The 19,832-nt window shown below is 40.1% G+C and overlaps 1 protein-coding gene across 1 annotated transcript in view; it reads right to left on the bottom strand.

Annotated features, from left to right (window-relative positions):
- cdh2 (cadherin 2, type 1, N-cadherin (neuronal)) overlaps nt 1–10,277 on the bottom strand; it is a 66,225-nt gene extending 55,948 nt beyond the window's left edge. Inside the window, exons 1-2 of the mRNA XM_020595686.1 lie at nt 9,898–10,277; nt 8,096–8,204 (exon numbers count right to left, since the gene is read on the bottom strand). Coding sequence (XP_020451342.1) covers nt 8,096–8,204; nt 9,898–9,957 — 169 coding nt within the window. The 5' untranslated portion in view covers nt 9,958–10,277. The remainder of the gene's footprint in view (nt 1–8,095; nt 8,205–9,897) is intronic.
- Between the last annotated feature and the right edge of the window lie 9,555 nt (nt 10,278–19,832).

Genomic DNA, 19,832 nt, shown 5'->3' on the forward strand with positions numbered 1-19,832 from the left:
GCTGAACATACAGGGGGGTATTTACTAAGGTTTTGCAGCTCATTTTCTTGTACTAAACAGTGAAATCGCATGTGTTCATATTTACTAAGGAGTCTCAGTGAGGTTTCGCACCAGAGAATCTGAAGAAACGCGGCACCAGAGGAATGTGTGTGTTGGGTCTCATGCAATGTGTATTTTAAGACACTTCTGTTCGCAAAACCAGGGAGGAGAGAATGGAAATTTGTACACATACTCTCAGCACCTGATTTACCGCCACTGTGAGGGAACTGCGGCTGAAATTTAACATCAGGAGAAAGCAGGTGTAAAATTTACTGTTAGTCATCTGAGGTCTTGTTGGAGTTAAGAACACATTGGACGAAAGAGAGGGTGTTTGTAAATTGCATCGCTCACCAGAGGAGAACGTGAGAAACTTTTTGCAGGCTTTCAGGCAGAACCATGCTTGAGTTCCAGAATGAAATATAAGGTGATATGACTGGCAGGAGACTACGTGATTGAAGTTCTGAAATGCGTTTGTTGATCTCTCCAACCATATTAAAGTTTGGTCGCTGTGAACTTTCACTTTCTTATAAACTTCCACTCGGTCCACTTGTGCATTAGAGCCTTCAGACAGATGACAGATGTCAAGACTTATAAAAACTTTTTTCAAAGATGTCAGCTGTAACAACATCACTTGATTTAGACACTTTATGCATATGACTGTGTGCATTGTGCTCACAACTTGAGGCATATAGTAATTTACAACAAGAAATTTTCAAATCAAAATATCATGTAAGCAGTGCTACAGAAAATATAGTAGCAACACCCTGCACGTACTTTAATGCCTCTGTAAATACAGGAAGAAATAAAATAAACTCAGACTGTGCCAACCACAGAGCGATGTGTTGCTTACTGCTATAGTGAGCACTAAAATGGAGGCTAGAAATTGCTGCAGGTCAATCATAGTACCCACATGGTGATGGTAGACACTGGTGACAGCAAGGCATGGTTAACAGTAGATCACTTGAGACAATATGGTGGGCACATACAGTATGCTTATGTGATGAGACAACAGTTTGGGAGGGAAGACGGACGGCAATGTTCCCAATTAAACAAGATTAAACAAAAAGATTTATTTACTATAAATAACAACAATAATGAGGTCCTTTATTTTGTAAGATTAGCATGAAACAGAAGTAACCGTCACCCCACAGGTCACAAGAATGATATGATCAATCAGTAGAGAATGGGACCTAGCTTTATTCATATCCTGTCTCCTGACAGGCATGAAGACATAGAACACAAGTTTGTGTAAAAAAAAAAAAAAGTAATAAATTCTCATAAAGCCACAAGCTTCACAAAACCTGAGACAGCGATTTGTCAAAAATATTATCAATACCACTGAAGCCATGAAGCAACCAAGGTCACTGCAAGAAACAAACTCATTTGTAGAATAAACCACTAAATGCTTCAGTACTGTCCTTGTATTATTCAATTTACACACATCAATCACCTTATAGAGCCAAGGGATCTCCTCCATCTTAAAGCCCACATGTGGCAGGGGGGAAGGGAAGACAGGAAAGGGAGTGGTGGAGGGAGGTGATAGAGGGCTGGATAAAAGGAAGATGCATGGAGAATGTCATGAGATATGGCCTAGTGACTCATCAGAGGCTAGTGTCCAAAGAAGCACCAGTGGGTTGAAATTGAAGCCCCTGCCAGAACAGAATAGCTGGTGTGGCCTGCAGCAGGCATACGCCTCTCCCCAGGAAGAATATTGGCCTTTGTGAACATCGTTACATTATCTGGGTCAATTAATATCTCCCTGCTTCAAATTTCACTTTTGTTGTTGGAGGAACAATAGTGAAGCCGGTTAGACACAGCAGGAAGTTTGAAAACAGGACATACAGTATGTGTGTCACTTGCATACAAAAATAAAAAGGCCAAGCACATGACTAGTTAAATTTTCATTTTTCTACATTAGCTGAAACTTTCTCACTAATATATTCCTTGCCATATCAGCTTATCACTCTGACCCTGCGCACAATGATGCTTTGTACTGTCTGTTGTTCACAGCTATGTGACACAGGTAATGCTGTGGATGGATCTGGGCAACCAGCGAATGCACTCTTGTCTAAAAGTAACAAAGCTGAAGCTAAATATACTGCCTTTTTAGCAAAAGATTTAACGAAAGAGGAAAAGTAACAGGGGATGGGAGTGGCTTCCCTTCATATGCCTGCTGATGGAAATGTGGGGATTAGGGTCTCTATACCTAATGTGAAAAACAACCATGGCAGAGAGAGAAACTGGGGGCAAAACTGAACGGGAATATTGCACAACAAACAGCTGGGGCAACACTGCAAACAGAGCTCTTTGTAGAGACAGGATCTGTGAAAGAGATATGGAGCTGTTTGCTCTACCAACCCAAAAAGGTGGTCTCACAGAAGGAAAATGGCACAGCAATCCACAAATCAGTCCCTAGAAAAGTAAATAATTCACTCCATATTGCTGATGTATTGTCTTCTGGGTGCAGGCTGGCATTTTCCTCTCTACACTCATTCTAACATTTCACTTGTGAAAAATAACACTTGCCTAGTTATATGGAGGCATATATGCAGAAAGTCAGGTCAATACAGCTATTTATACATGGCCTTATTACAGAGTGGGGTCATTTCAGGCTCCTTCTGGGTGTTCGTCACATTAAATAAAACATATCAGCACCAGCGTGCCAGGCAGGCCACACCACAGTGCTAAGAATGATTTCAGTCCCTTTTCAGGGGAGGACAGGGAAGGACTGTTTGTGAAGAATAAATAACTATTTTCTACTTTGATAGTCTCTTAAATGGAAGCACATCAGTTTAAAATCTCAGCAATTACATCACAAATGCAGGGGCCCAGGTGTGAACTAGAGCCAAATAACCTATAACTCCCCCTTTAACATCCACATGATTGTGAGAAGGAACAATACAGTGAAAGATCTGCTTTTAAAATCTGTATCAATCCCTGTGGACCAAAATAGACAATGACATTTTGGTTTGGCAAATGTTGTTATATGCAACCTTGTGAGAGACAAATAACAATCTACACTGAACCAGTCATATCATATAGACTAGAATGGTCTGATTGTTGATTTTCAGGCAAATCGTGTGTTGTTAGACTAGGCCTTTACCAACATCTGGTTACAGAAGTCACTGTTACCAGGAGCCGTCTATACACTTGTTCATCTAAGAGCAATCTGGGTAGAACAATCTAATTATATGCCCAGAACACTCCACCCCACACACACACACACTCTCAGGCACTAGAGAGAGACGCCTCACTGCTTAATGTCAGAAGCAAACAGTTAGGTGCCAGTGACAGAGGGTGGGGTCTGTAGCTGATAACAGCAATACGAATAGAGGTGATGAGAAGCCACCAGGGCTATGTCAGCCCTCTAAAAAAAATACTTTATCTACACTTAGACATTGTACAAGTACCTGTCTACCTATCTTTGATTTGGTTAAGAACTTAGCACCTAAAAAAGGTCAGATATAAAAGAAAATGACCTATCCTGTCAAGACAACTAGCAGGCTCAGAAACCACACCCACAACTTAGCCACAGATGGGTGAACTAGCTCTAATATGCTAACATTATTAATGTTTCATTTTTATGAGATAGCCTCAGAGCTGTGATCTTCAGCCAAATGGCTCTTAGTGGCCACACCACTAGCAGTAGCACTTGACTAACTCTGCTTCCTTGGAAACTGAATCACAAGTTATTTTGCAAAACCATATACTGCCAAGATTCCACCGGCAGTCACAATATGCGGTGCTTATCTAGGCCATGATGCTCCCAGGAATAAATTTAAAAAAAAAGTGACGAGATGATAAATTTATGCAGACTGATAACAAAGAATATAACAAATTCATCCCCAACCCAGTAGTGATGCTTTAGCACACAACTGTGGCAGAGCCTTTGTTACAACATATTGACCAGTGTGAACAAAGACCCTGTATTCATTGACCCACTACCAGCAAAAAGAGGGGGGTTGGAGGCACTGGACTGCTCTTATGCACAAACCTATAATGAACCTGCTGCTTTAGCATTAAAAAGGGGTGAAACCCCACCAATAGCAGGATAGTCATTGTGCTTGATGTCCCACAGTGACAAAGAATATATCTGAAACATGCAGCAGCTGCTATACTATTAAAAAGGAAGAGTTCCACAGCGTCTCATATTGTTCTTTATTTTCCTCGTGTGCTGCTGCACTATGGCTCCTGTGTGCTTATGGACCTCATCTTGAACAGGGATTGGAATATTAAGAAAGTCATGTTTGACTATTGAATTATTCAGTATTGGCACAGACATCAATGCAAATCTAATATACAACAAACACAAAGATCTTTATAGCAGACGCACTGTTCCTGACACCATGGGCTCCAGCAGAACCCTGTTTTCAAACTATTTTAAAAAGTTATATCGAACAATTTCATTAAACAACAGAGCTATATATAATTGAAACTCTGCAGTGTTCCAGAGACAGTCCCTTATAGTCCTTGGCCCATACCACAAGGACAATAATAGTTATGTACTTACAAAAATGGAGATGCAGATTGCCTTCAAATCTCAGTTTGTGAAATTTGGCTTCACCCGTTTCTCCAAGTGATGAATTATCAGCCACATAGGTCAAAACAACATGAGCTAGGGGTGTCACACATTTGTGGCCTCCCTGGTGATGGGTCAGAACCTCTTTGGCTAGTGTTCAATTCATCACTGCATCACCAAGAAACTCACACCACCTGATTCTCAATCTGAGAGCAGGAAAAAGAGTTGAGTAAGTTCCTGAGCACTTGGCCCAGTTTACAGGAGAGGGTCGAGCAGGGTCATGTCTCACCAAACACTGGGGCCCCTTAAACACATCTGAGTGGCCCCAGCTGTACCCAAGGACATCAGAATTTTAATAGAGTGCAGAGAACCAGAACGACATAAAAACGGCTTCAGTCAGAGCAAAATTTTGGTCTTCACAATATAATGTTTTTCTTGTCTAAAGGTCTGCCTTACACAAACAGTGATGAGAAGTAAGTATACCTAATGACAGATTAACTAAAAACTGAGACGTATTTAGCCCGAGAGAGTTTTCCATTTCGTGTTCTCGTTGCTGACATTAACACTAATTGTTTCAATCACATTATTAAACCGGTCGACTGTAAATCCCTCCCCCCTATTTCATCTATGGAGCCAGCTCACTGGACCCTTGACAGGCTGGCGTTTAAAGTGTCTAAACCAAGGCTAAAGCAGACTGTAAACTTGCTTCTCTTTTATCATGACAGCTTGCATAATCGTCAAGAAAAGGAAGTAAAACACAGAGCTGAGGGGTGGAGGAAAGAAAATGAAAGCAGAATAGATGGTTGGGGTTGGGGGTAGGGAAGGCAGAACAGCAGCATAAGAGAGTGTATTAAGCTCAATTAGGCTTTTGGGCTTTTCATTAACCCAGTTTTTAGGGAGGGAAACCTCTACTGAATAATGCTCTGACTCACTCACTCTGCACCCTTGCTTTAAATGCTTTATCTGGAAAAGAAACTATGTGTGTCAGCTCTCCAAAGCCACCAGATTTCCATTAGACACCCAGTGGTAAACCACCCACAGCCACAGCCCACCTGAAATTAAATGCAATTTAGACTAAACAACACAAGAGGAAATGCCACACAAATGTTTAAGGAGTTTAGCTACTTTCATAATTAATAACTATGCTTGGTTGTTTCTCTTCACTCAGTATCAGCCCTGAGCAAATATTCCCATGTATAAAGCAAGGTCATGGGGCCCTCAAAGGGCAGACCTCTCTAACTTCTTCTTACAATATGATTTTGCATTTGCAAACAGTGAGAATAACCTCCCTTAATGGAAGAATAATTGTCCTTCCTGGCTTTTCTCTAAGCATCTCTATCAAGTATCTTTAAAGAAATGCATTTGAAGAAATCTTTTGAAAATCAATGGGATATCACTTAGCCAGCTAAAAGGAATGTGATTCGATCTTACAGTCAAATAACTATGTTAACTGGCCGGCTACAACTGCCTTCATCAAATCCACAGGATGTCTTTAATTTAGCACATACAATGCCAGCTGTTTACATGTGAACTGTCACCAGTTCCAGGCTTTAGAGGTCTCAGGATTTGTATTGTCTTAATCAATAACAAAGAACAGACTGCAACTAGATAAGACAAAGATAAGGTACCCAACAGCTAATTTCCACTGTCTCTTACACATATCTAGGGTCAAAGGCAATACAACATGAGCAAAGGTGTCATATTACTGACACTTTGCTTAGCTTGCTAGTAGTATTATACTGATACTCAAGCTGATCCTATTTCAAATAAGCTAACTACCCTGGCAGATCACTCATCAGTAACATAAGGAGAAGTTTATGCATATTGGAATACGCTTATTTGGTTATTTATAACATGACAAAGCCAATGCCTTAAGACTTTCAGGTATATTTATAATAAAATGACTCCAACTTTATTCACCCATTGCCTTTTCATTGATTATTTAAGGCTACAACTGACAAAGTTAATAGCGTGCAAGAAAAAAAAATTAAGGATTAGCCTGCTACATGCAGCTAAAGAAGCATTAAATAGAAAAATCTTCAGCTCCTGGTCAACAACAATATTTCAAACCAGTATAGTGAAAGAAAAGTTGAAAAACTTTGGGCATACTCTCCACACTGTGGCGGCTTTGTCTTTCAAAACATGTCACAGGAGCTTTTCATTAGAGAAAGCAGATTCATTAACACCATCCCACGCTGCTGAGCTCTGCTGCATTACAATGGCACAGGAGTGCCCCTCTCTGTCAAGGAAATCTCCACAGAGCAACAGCTCACTGGGGGAGGGGAAGACAGAAAATGGGAGGGGGGTATTGTGGAGGGCAAACAAAAGGGAACCTGATTACCCAAGTCACAGCTCATCCACAAGCCAACAGAGGGAAATCCATCACCTGCAGGATCAAACAGAAACTTGTGCAAAAGATAAAGCCCAGTTAAAGCTGTACCCACCCATCTAAGCACTCACTTCCCTCTATCCTTTCTTTTCTTTCATTGCTACCTCCCCCTCCACCTCTCTGACTCACACCAACGGCAGCATGCAAGTTTTAGGCACACACTGTGAAATCCAACACAAGTGAGAATGTCTTCTGGTCCAAATGACCTCAAGGTTCTAACCTCTCTAATAGCACACCGGTGATATATTACAGTTTTTATTACCGTCTGTGGGCATGCGTACCATTTCACGGAAACGGCATTCTCATTTTGCCAATATTAAATTCCAAAGAGGCAGTATTGGTCATGCCTGCTGCAATGCAATGGACGACTGCAAAAAAAGTACTTCTCCTCTCTGCACCTTAATTATATTTAGAAATAAAAACTGCAGCAGCTGGGTTTCCAACAGGACTTCTAACAAATATTTTGAAAGATACTTAAATTACTGTTATTACTGCCACTGTCTCAAAGTTGGAAATGTTACCATGTTTCTAGCAGGAACCAAACAGAACAGTTGAAATCTGTACTGTAGTACTGTTACGTTAGAAAAATACAAATGCAAAATAATGGCATATGATAATGGAAATAATCCAGTGCATCAATGAAGGCATGGAATGCTTAATAGCTAAGATATTTGCTTATGTAAAGTCACATAAGTATTTAAATCTGTGTATAATTAATTGTTATTTATGGTTGTGTCTCCAACACAATCACAAGGTTTTCCACTTTTAATATGCTCAACAAAATGCCAGTTGCAAAGAGAGAAGCTGTTTAGCCACAATCTGCAGCCTGTGAATAACAAGCTGCTTATGTTTGTGTTAAGAAAAAATTAATAAATAAAATCATGTAAGCAAAATGGACAGGCGCTATATAAAATTGAACCACATTTCAGCTAGTTTACAAGGCAAACTACATGACTTGCAATACAGCACAGCTACACCAAAGCTAATTGTTTAAATATGTCAGGCTTGTCCTGATCCTCCCTGAAATGTAACACATGGAGGTGCGCAGGCACGACTGAGGCACATGCCGGCACATACACACACTCAATCAAACACAGACATAACAAGCATCCACAGCGGATCAGTACTAGAAATATTTCACCACTCACCGTTGAAAAGGGGCTGTCCTTTCTCTGTGATATCTGGCACCACAACCTTGTACACATCTTCAGAGAAGCCTGGCATGCACGGTGGGGTGCCCCTGCCCTCTGCTGCAATCTGTGATGGTAGGAAGAAGGGGGGAAGGGGGGGTTGTGCTACAATGAGTCATAAATCAACCTTCACAAATGCACTCTATTACCTCCAAAAACCTCTTGGTCACATTCTGAAGTCCCCACAGTTGTACAAAAGCATCTGTTGTTTTTATAGCAGGGACTGCAATTAGGATAATGAGGCCAAAAGGGTTAAGCATTAGCTAAAAAGCATGGCTAGGCAAGAACAAGCTCCATTTGTCCCCCCTGGAGGGGCCCAGACTAGGGTTATAACCAACATTTTCGCTCAGCCCCTCTGATCAACACACTCCTCTGGACAAACACTCCACTTTGAAGTACAGGAACAGGGGAATAAAAAGAAAATGCTAACGATCTACCGCCGATGGAATAAACACTGATGTGTGAATGTCTGAATACCCAAGAAATAACAATTGCTGACGTCTACAGACATTGCAAGGCTATGACTGTGATCAATATAATGGTTTTGGCTCCTTGTTTTGAAAAGAAAAACTATGTTTAGTGTAAGCACCAAAGATTTAGAGAATAATGTGAATTTTGCAAAGAAGAGAAATCTATGAATCACCAGCATGAATTTAGCAAGAAAAAAAAAAAACACCAACAGTGAGAAATCACAAAGAGAGCATAGCTGAAGAAACTCTCTAGTGCCAGGCATGTCTAAATACTCCATCACACAACCTCACCATTGACCGGGTCCTATGGAAAAGAGGCCTGGCCCTGCGTCTTTGTATGTACTCTGAAAAGAATGTAAAACGAGAGGAGCCCTGCTGAAAAAGAGCATTGTGGGCATCAGTGCCACTTGCCATTCTAAATCTGAGGAATTTAAATGGAAAATGCTTTCAAAGAAGGGGGGTGGAAAAGAGCTGGAACTGTAGCAACTTACAACAAGACACTAAGATGCACAATATTATGGATTTAAGGCAAACACCAGTAATCCTGTGCAACACATACTTCTGCTGCTAAAGCTGTGTTAGTGACATGTAACTGCTGTTGTTCTCTGTTTCTCAGGGAGCACAATTATGACAAAGTAGCCTCATAGACAAGAAAATAAATCAATTCCACAAAACACTCCATTACACCTACAGTATTCATCCTTAGGGTTGGACAGCAATAATTATCCAATCACTGTTGCATGCAATAGGCTATACATAACCTGCACAACCACAGTAATTTACAGCAGGATACTTTTCACTGTTGCTTTAACCAGGGAGACAATTAAATTACCGGGGGACAGGGACACGCTGCAGCCATCTACATAAATATTAAACGTAAACTAAATATAACCAAGAGAAAACTGGGCTAATGTGGGCCTGTATCATCCAACTTCAGGACACTAAAAGATTCAGCTCGGAACTCATAAATTACGCTACGTCACTGAAAATGTTAATTCTCTAGACTGAAATAATTTATTAAACGTGCGTGGTTTTAAACAACACATCATCTCGCGAGCCTACAACAAAAAACAGCGACTTGCTAGTAATTAAATGCCGTGTTGGACCTACTTTATGGTTAATTTGTGATACACACATAGCACTATTTTACAAAAACATGCAATGTAGTGTTTGTGAGGGTGGTAGCAGCTCGACCCGGGCTCCCAGGTCAACAAACAGCCTCACCACAAAGCAACAAACACCTAAAGTGTCCGGTGAAACTCCACTCGAAACCGCTACACATTACATTACCTGCAGTCCTGCCAACACCGCCAGCAGTAGCAGACCGCTGCCCTCGTGTAGTGAGTACATTTGTACGCCAGCGACCGCCTAATTGTCCCCTTCGAAATACGTGTAACCAAAAAAAAGAAATAATGAAAAAGAAAAAAGAAAAAAAGAAAATAATATCCCTCTGGCTCACGTGTGGCCGCGGTGAAAAACGTCCCTGTACGACAAAGGAAGGAGCGGTAGCGGCTGTGGCAGCATGTAGTAGCCTCCTCCTCTATCTGCCTGGTCTGAGCACTGCCTGGTACTGAGGCTGCTGCTGCTCCCTCCCATCCAGTCCAACACCAAGACAAAAAGAGCCCCGGCCACTAGGCTACAAGCCGCTCGTCTCACTGTCTCTCCCTACTGGTCACACAGCCAATTTCACTGCAGGGGGAACGGAGCAGGGTGTTACAGTTCCCATCATCCCACAGTGTAGTGTATAGCACTATACATACAAAACAGTTATGTTCATGTGTGTGTGTTGTCTTGTTGTCCTTGTTTTTGTATGTAAAGGATTTTAAAATGTGATTGTGATTGCATTCTAATAGCATTCATCATGCAATTTATTTTCAAAAATGCAAAACTGATGATTGGGCTTTGATACCTTGATTAAAATTATTTAATAGGCTACCCAAGCAAACCAATTATGATATAGCTCACCATCTGAGCTATCTTACCAGTCAAACTTAAATGAGCCATATTGTGGCTTCTTGAATGTGAAAGAAAATGTCTTATCATTTCAGATTACAACACACTACAGTAGTTTTCAACATTTTAAGGTCAGTTGGAGGTTGCCAATTATTTGCTTATTGTCTGGTTTCACTTACTCATGCACATTATCTTTAAATCACACGCCCACTCGAGACTGACATAGAAACACAAAAAAAGGGCAAACATTCCTGAATGTGACTCACAACCTATGTGGCCTACATTTTATCATGCTGTAATGTAGGCTACAATGCTTATGGACTGTTACAAGGGATTGTCAGACTTTAATGTAACATTTTGAAGTTAGTTATCAAATGATAATGTTTTCATCATAATACACTGGGTTATTTGCATATCTATGGTGTTTTTTTAATTTAAATTCTCTAGGGTTATTGGTTCTCTGTGAAAATGCTTGTTGATGTCATAGGTATCAGTAATTCAGGATGCAGTAGGTTGTCTCTCAGCCTGCATAAAAAGTAGCCCAGACTCTAATGATCATTAGGTGGAGGATTTTGATCACTTGCCCTTAGATAATTGCTGCTTACTGCATGTTTGATCCTCTGAATTATTAATTTTCAATGTTAAATCTTTCTGCGTGTGTAAGTGTGTGCCCCCCCCCCCCCCCACCACCACACCACCCCCCGTCCCCGCTGTCTAATAAGTTCACTGTTTCACAAATGACTCGATCACTAAGGAACTTTGTATTTTACATTCTATTCATTCATCTCCACTTAAGCCTACCATTCATAAGTTGTTTTTTTTCTATTAAAATATGCAATAAATAATTCCCTTACATTATCCTCTCATGTGATACAGTCTGATGAAGGTTAAGTCACCTCACTTGTGCTATGATACCTAATTAACTATCAATAGATGGTTTTATGGAATAGATTGCATGTGTGACAGAGCGATATTTCAGGTTGGTAGGCAAGAAAAAATATTTATTCTATCTCCAAATAATAAACAAGGCTTGACTTTTGGTTCACCTCCTCCTGGGCAATCTGTTGTTTTCCAGGTTATTGGCATTTTGAGGTGCAGGCAAGTATGTGATGGGAGCGATACTGCTGCCCTCCTCCTACAAATCAAACCACCCAGTCCTGAGAGTCAGCTGTAATCCTAAACAAACAGTAGGCACAATCACGCAGGACTAACAGGCAGCACACACACACACACACACATACACACCCACACACAGGAAAAAGGAATAGTGTAGTTCTTGAAATAAGTGACTCATGTGTACTTCACACTTATGTCATTGATTAGCACACCTGATCTTCCAGGTTTTAAAATAATTAGACTGTTTCTTTGGTGGAAATGAATGCAAAGTAAGAACTAAAGTACAAAGTTAAGATAACTTAGTTATTAGCCCATTAAAAAGCTTATTGTAGGCATAGCTTCCCACAGCCAGTTTTTCTCAAAGCTATTGAGACATGTGCCAATGTCATGGTTTTACCAAAGGCAGTGAGATCCAATGCGCTCTTCTTTTATTTGCAGTGGCAGAATTGGGCAAGAGATTAAACTGAATGACCTGCTGATAATTGATATCACATTTAGTACAAATTGTTAAAATTATGTAATGTAATCTAATTGAGAGTGGGATCAAAATGCTCCATCTTTTTGATTAATGCAGGGTGGTTATCTTTCATCAGTATTGTCACAGCAGCAGGGGGGAGGAGGCGTTAGTAGGAATCCAATTTGGACTTGGTGTATTCAGTCACACAATATCATGTTGCCTGACTCATAAGATCAAATTCGAGACCCTGGAGAACTATGTGTGTAGTCGATACCTGAATTTGGCATGAATTAAAATATGTAAGCAGAGGAAAAGTTTACCATTTAGGTCACTGTGGTTAATATATTCCCAGGCCTGGGGTGTCTGTGTGTAGACAGATAACATTTTGCAGGCATGTGTGAGGTAGCTGTATGATGCATGTTGGTTGCGGTGCTGACACTGTGCTTGACTCTAATAAGAGGAGGTGTCCTAGGGCTAGTGACCTGCAGGAACCCTTGATTCCACACCTTTTACTCTGCACAAATGGATGCAGCGTGCAGCATTGTAGCACGGTGGCCTTGATGGCACTGGAAGAAAAATAGACGAGGTCAGCAGCACTTTCAAATCCGCGGCACTTCTTCATGCTGACTTTGTGTTGATACAGGAATATCATACAGCCCTACCTCTGCTCTCACATAGTGTAATGCACACCTCAGTCATTTCCACTCAAATCCAAATGTAGATGACAATATTGCATGCATACAGCCTGTTTCTTTTGAATTTATTGGCTGCTTATGTAAATTGACAGAGACACAGATGAAGTATTCTGAAATGAGTCTCAACATTCAATCAGTAAGGAAGAATATTCTATCTATTGGTATAAACACACATATTTTGACCCTTCTCAACAGTTGTCTAATTATCTTGTCATTGGCAGTCCTATTCATGTCAAAGGTTGCTTTAGAACAAATTTGTAAGTGGAAAAGAGCAACCTAGTCTTCAAAGCCATTATCAGTTTCAATCAAGTCTCATTGTGATGCATTCAATAAAGGATCTCTAAGGACAACAGTAATGCTCTGATTATTCTCCTCTCATGGCAAATTGGCTCATTCAATTTTTTATCTTTTTCAAACAATAGGGCTAAATAGAGTCATGTGTGTAACAGGGTGCATGCACACACACCTATGTGTAGCTGTAAATGGTGTGCATCTATGATGAGCATGTATTTTGTCAGGTTACTTAAAGTTATCTTCAGCTTTCACAGTTGCAACAAAAGTCAAAGTGTTACATCTTTCACAGACATAATGCTTGACATGTCTTAGGCAAAAATACTGCATGATTGCTTTACTGAAAATGTGTAACCTTAAAAGGGACCTGATTATAATGTATTGTATGTAAAGTGACAGAGACATGCAAGAACATTACTACAGAGTGTTTTCCCTGTAATTTCTTGTGAAAAGACATGTCAGTGAAGCAGCTTGGTGCCATTCCCTTGTCGACAAATAAAGGCAAAAATACTGCTTTGCAAGCTCTGGCAGCAGCTTTAGCAGACTCTACTGAGTCACAGGACCCATACAAGTGTGTGTACAATTTAGGGATTGTAGTTTTTTTCTGGGGGCCATGACTACCTGCTGCGTTCTGGTGTGGCGTACTGATCTAATAGTGAGTGATTGCCTGATTAAGGCAAATTGTGTTGAACTTGAGAGCAACCCAATGAGAGAAGAAAGCATCTTTAATTAGTGATGCAATAAAAATTATGGCTGTTGATTTGTAACGGCACATATATGCAAAAAGGCAGTTGTCTCAATTATTTATTGTTCACTTGTTATTCTGTATTTTCTTTTAAACAAACCATGTCCAAAAGGTTAATTAGCATGTAAACTGTTTCTTGATCATATGCTCATCATTTCATTTCAAAAGTACTTAAATACATCCTCAAAATTATTTAATTTGTTTTGAAAAAAACCCCAGTGTATTATACCATATTCAGATGGACCATTGACATATATACAATAGACATGGCATCACCACTCCCTCTATTATGCAAAAATGAAGACAAAATAAGGCAGCTGCCATCTTGCTTTACGCAACCAGATTCTGCACAGTAGCAACCAGAAGTGGAGTGACAGCATTACACCTCAAATCAAAGCTGGCAGATCACCTGAAATACACCTCTTCTTATATCATCAAATAATTTATTGAAAATAAAGTTACTAGAAAAATTATCACTTGTTCACACATCAGCATGATAATATCTACCAAAAATTACAGAAGTGACTGCTGCGAAAAATTTATCTTGTTTTATGTTACGTTTTTAGTTTGGCTCATGTCCCCTCCACTAATATGGAGGAGGCGTGACTTGTGACCTATACTGCAACCAGCCACCAGGGGATGATTGAGTTGAGGTGGCTTCATTTCTTGAAGCTGTCGGGCCATCCATATTTTATTCAGTTGATGAGAAGGACCAAGTGTGCGCCATACTTGGGATACCAAAATACAGAAAATACTGTACTGTATGGTAGACTGCACCAGAAAAACTTCAATTGTTCATTTTATTCTTTACGAGACTAAGAATCTACAGCCATGCTAGCAGCTCTGTGAGGCTGAACTCAGGCACAGTCGTGATTGGATTAAATGCTAATGTTAGCATGCTAACTTGCTCCCATGGACAATGGTGGTGTTCTGATGTTTAACAAGTATAATGTTTACCATGCTCACTATCCCAACCAGGGCACTACCAAAGCCATAAGGACAGATTTTCTGGAGGCCATGGATATCTTTAGAAGCTTTAATGTCAATCCATCCAATTGCTGCTAAGTTAATTGATTCCAGTCCAGTCAGGTCCAGTCAGGGTGGAATCAATAAACCCGAGCTTACCATCCTAACAATAGGAACTATTCAGATTTCTATAACTCTAAACACAATAACAGAAAAGCAACAAAAACTTTTTTATTCCTGTCTCGGGAAAATAATAAAAGTCTGTGGTGTTGTTATCTGAACTGTCAGGGTGAAATCGAAAAAGTTTTGTTTCAATAAATAGCTTTATCTTCAGTACATGACAGGTCAGTTGGTCAAGTGCTCACACACACAGACACAGACATACATGCTGTGTTTTCATTCCTTGTGGGGACTTTACATTAACTTACATTCATTTCTTGTAGACTTATCCTAACCTTAACCATAACCACTACTTGCCTAAAACTAACCTCACCTTAACCTTAAACCATGTTGCCACCCTAAAATCCAGTGATTTCCTTTTAGGGATCAGCCTCTGGTCACCACAAGGATAGCCGAGTCCCCACAATGTGAGTGTATTAACAGGTTTTGGTCCCCATAATATAAGTAATACAAAGGCACAGACACACTTGCACTTACTTACTTTAAACAAATTTGAGTCATTTAGAATGGCATTTTTATAATCAGGTTTTGGATCAGACATAACCCACATTACATCACAAAAATGCAGGGAAACCATAATGCCTCATCTTATTGCATGACAAGCTCATCTCATGCAGAGAGACCATCATTTTCAAAGTGATGCATCACAGTTTTTTCAGTCTCCCCTTGCTGTTACCCTCAGCATGAACAAAGCTAACTAAATCATCCTCACAATTTTCAGTGTGCAATAGTGCCACTGTATATTCCTGTAACATTCTAACATTCAGTATACATGCCTACGGAGCTCTTTGCAACCCAAGTGCCTCATTCGTGTCTTCAGTATTTGTGGCTCGAAATTTATTTCCCCTTATCACTATTGATCTGCAAGGAGACAAGGTCTCTAGTCGAGACAGCCTGGCCTGCCTGATTTAGGAGTGGACCAACAGCCTGTCTGAGCATGGGGGTCTAGATGGATTTATATGAAGGCTGTTGCTACTGTGAATCCACCCATGCACCCTCCTCTGTCTCACACTGGGCATCAAGAGCTTAATTTTGGATGCACTCAGGGAATGAGACTTTTTCTTTTTCTTTTTTTTTCTAATCACAGAAGTAATGAGGATTAGGGGCTACTTCAATAAATGCTTTATTTTTGGGGGTTATCTTAATGTTTTCAGCTGGGAGAATTTAGTGTTCACATTTATTAGATTGCTTTCTTGCGGATGGAAAAGAAGCCTGATTACAAAAATGTGTTAATAATTACTTTGGGTTTAAGAAGGTGGCAAAGTGTTGGCTTGCTTTCTGAGTTTGTCAGATTGCATAAGGAGGTTTAGTGTGTTCATTAAAAGGATTAAAATCCTGATGAAAAGTATGATAAAAGGCAAGCTTGTTAATATGCCACCATAATAAATGGAACAGGTAATATTAAGATGCCATATTATTGAAAATGTTATTTATAATGGAGGTATATAGTTAAATTATGTAAAAGATATGTAATCTTTAATTGTTGTATATGACAATCCCCTAATAAACAAAATTTTAGAACATTGTGTATTCAATTGTTGATTTGATTTGATACAAGATGATGTATTAAATTAGATTAAAATATGATCCTAATTCCTGCACAATTGCCAGTGGGGATAAATATCTTTGTGTGTGTGTGTGTGTGTGTGTGCGTGTGTCGATGTGAACAGGATTATTATCTGGTGCCATCTCCACAACCCATAGCAATCAGCAGATTCTCAATTCTCTAAGTTTGTATGGTGAGCCAAAGACAAATTTCTTCTATTGGTGGACAGTAAGTTAAATTGAATTGAATTGAACTGATTCACTGTAAACATGGAGCATTTGAAAGTGTTCTACTGTTTTACTCTTTTTACTTCAACAGCGCATCAATACTGGTTGAAACCAGTAAAAAGACAGGATTTATATAACATAGAAGGACATTTGCAGCCAAAGCAGCAGATGTTAGTGGCAGGTTGCTCAGGGTGCTTCATTTGGCTCGCTCAGGAGGTGATCATGAGACATATTGCCTTTACTCTTGGCCTCCACACAGATGCATGACAGCTCTACCCCACTGGGGAATTCAGCAAGTCTAATATCAAAGGGTCAGTAGAACATAACAAAAACTCTGCAGTGAACAGTTCTTAGTTTCCTAATGAATGTTTCTGAAAACTGTGATATCAAAAGCCTGTCATAGTAACAGCAGAGCAAAATTTTTAAAAGTGAAACAGAATGATACATCAGCGTGACTCATGCAGTCCATGCTTCTCCACACAGTGCTTTAGAAACTCCCCCAAACTGTGAATGAAGCTGCCTTCAGATCTGTCTTTTTTAATATCAGGTTTTACACAGTTAAACAAAGCTTACTTTCCTTTGTGTCACTATGGCAAAGATGTTTTATTTACTTTCAGGTAGTTTCAAAAAACAAAACAAAAAAAACCCAAACAAAACAAAAAGTCTTGAGGATCACTTTTTGTCTCAGTATGGGCTTTTTCAGTTGTTCAATACCTCGCTCACCTTTCTCAGCTTCTAATAGGGTTTCATTGATTTACTCCTCCATGATGCTAGCTTGGCCAAGTCTCTGCTGACCCTGCAAAAACAATATCAGCCAGGGCTAACAGGTAATGTTTCGGCTACATACACACACGGAGACGGACACACACACACACACACTACACTCCCAGTACAAGCATACAAGTAGTGAATGACTGTGTCAGTGAGCTGGAAGTAAGTCAACCTGACACTCCTGTGGTCCTCACAGCAGAACCATAGATTAGCATCATGCTGAAACAACAAAAGGCTCTGGGGTTGGGAGGTTGGGGTCTTTTCACCCACTGCTCAGTGACTCTGAGGGAAAAAAGTGAGGGGGCCAAATGGTGGTCGTCAAGAGGGCTAGGTGCACGGCCATTCATTTGTGCCTGAGGAACCATGTGTCACCTTGAGCTCTCTGGAGGAGATGTCCCAACACAAACCTGCTGGGCCAGACGAGGTGTGAAGAAGGAGGCAAACTGAAGGCACAGCAGAAGTAGAGCTAACTAATCAACTTGTGACTCATTGGATAAGAAAGAAAATTTGAGTGGAGAGGGACAAAAGAAATCCTCATCATTTCAATTTTGCATGCAGCAATAGCAAGTATAAGAAGAAAAAGACATAATACAAACAGAGCTTTGATACCAACTGTGTCCTCGTTTCCTGCTCTCGACTCCTGTCCCCCTTCTGCCATGCATTATAAACGGCTGATTATGACAGTGACAGCTCCTCAGGTGTGCGGCATGCTAGATTTGTTATTCAGCTCACGGGCATTGCTGTCCCTCCCTCCTACCACCTGCACCGACACACACACACACATGCAAGCAGAAGTGCACATACGCACACACCAACACACATACATATTGCTCACAGCTGCTGTATCAGCAGGACTCTGGAGCCAGGGAGAAGGTGATATTACACAAATCAGCCTCACACAACTGTTGTATTCACAGTGCTATGATCCAAACTCACAGTTTAAATTGGGCTTTTATTGTCTGATTTGGTTTTTCATGGGCTACTGGTGTTTTCATGAACTGAGATTTGTTTTAATTTTTGAGATATTATTACATTTCTGTGGACAAAATGTGCAGCTCTGTGGAACTGACTGTAAATACAACTTAAAACCAGAGATTAAAACAATACATTTTCTATCTAATCCCACTCATAAGATTAAATAATTACTCAATTTCAACTAAAAGTTATGGGATAAAATGATGAATGCATTATATGTTAGCCATATTTTTTGTATATAGCAATCATTAATCCATATTTTTGGCAAAACCAAAGGGCAAAATGTTGAAAAGACGCTGCATAAAACAAACATGGAGGCTGGTAATAATTTCAGGGTATGTTTAAAAAAAATCACATTCTTAAAGTATTGATCTCTGCGAAGTCCCCGCACATGAAGTGCCAGTTACTTCAGTAAAGCCCATGGCTGAGCGCTCTAATTTGCTCCTATTTTGGCTTCACTCTACCATGTAAAAGCAATCAAGTTGCTGACAAAATATTTCTGTTGGCAGAGTTGCCATCTGCCTTGTACATTAAAAAAATAAAGAAATAAATAATGTTGGTACCAGACCAATCAGGAGGAACAGTATTAAGTAATCTATTACATCACAGTACCAAAACACATCAGACCTGGCATAGGTCAGACGTGTAGCATTTGCCCATGTTGTAAGACTATGTGTGATGTCACACCAATCAGGAGAGATGGTACCTACATTAGTTCCAGTAACATTAGCCTTAGTTACATAAGTGTAGTTGTTTTTGACTGCAGTAAAAATAGGAGGAACGGCGTCTTTAGGTGCCAATGGGTAATAATGTTCCAATTCTCTGCATGCAGGTGTTTGTGGATTTTCAGTCATGTGCAGCTCAAGCATGCAGTGTGTGTGTTTTGGATCTGAGAGGAGAGAAGGTACAGTTAACAGGGCAGGACGGGGTCCAGCACATACAACACAGGAGCCATTAACTGCTGCCTCCTCTGCTGCATTTCGAACCCAATCAAGCCAAAAATTCTTCTGTGTAAACCCTGTTTCTATCTCCAATTTTCTTTGCAGATTGGTAGGCGGAGGAGTGTGACATGAATCAGATTTCAGAGAGCCATCACGGGTATATACATCATATGGATTATGATCCTGAGTAGAATTTGTTCTTACAATTAGTCTGAATCTCCCTAAAGGATCAGCACCTGAAACCTGAGCCCCCAGGAGGAACACATTATCACTGTCAGTTAGACCGGGGTCTTGAAGTGTTATGAACAAAGGAACACATTTGCCAGTTCTACAATTTCCTGGGGCTTCACCTTTAATCATAG

The sequence above is a fragment of the Monopterus albus genome, unplaced genomic scaffold (genome assembly GCF_001952655.1).
Source record: "Monopterus albus unplaced genomic scaffold, M_albus_1.0 scaffold28.1, whole genome shotgun sequence".
Lineage (NCBI taxonomy): Eukaryota > Metazoa > Chordata > Actinopteri > Synbranchiformes > Synbranchidae > Monopterus > Monopterus albus.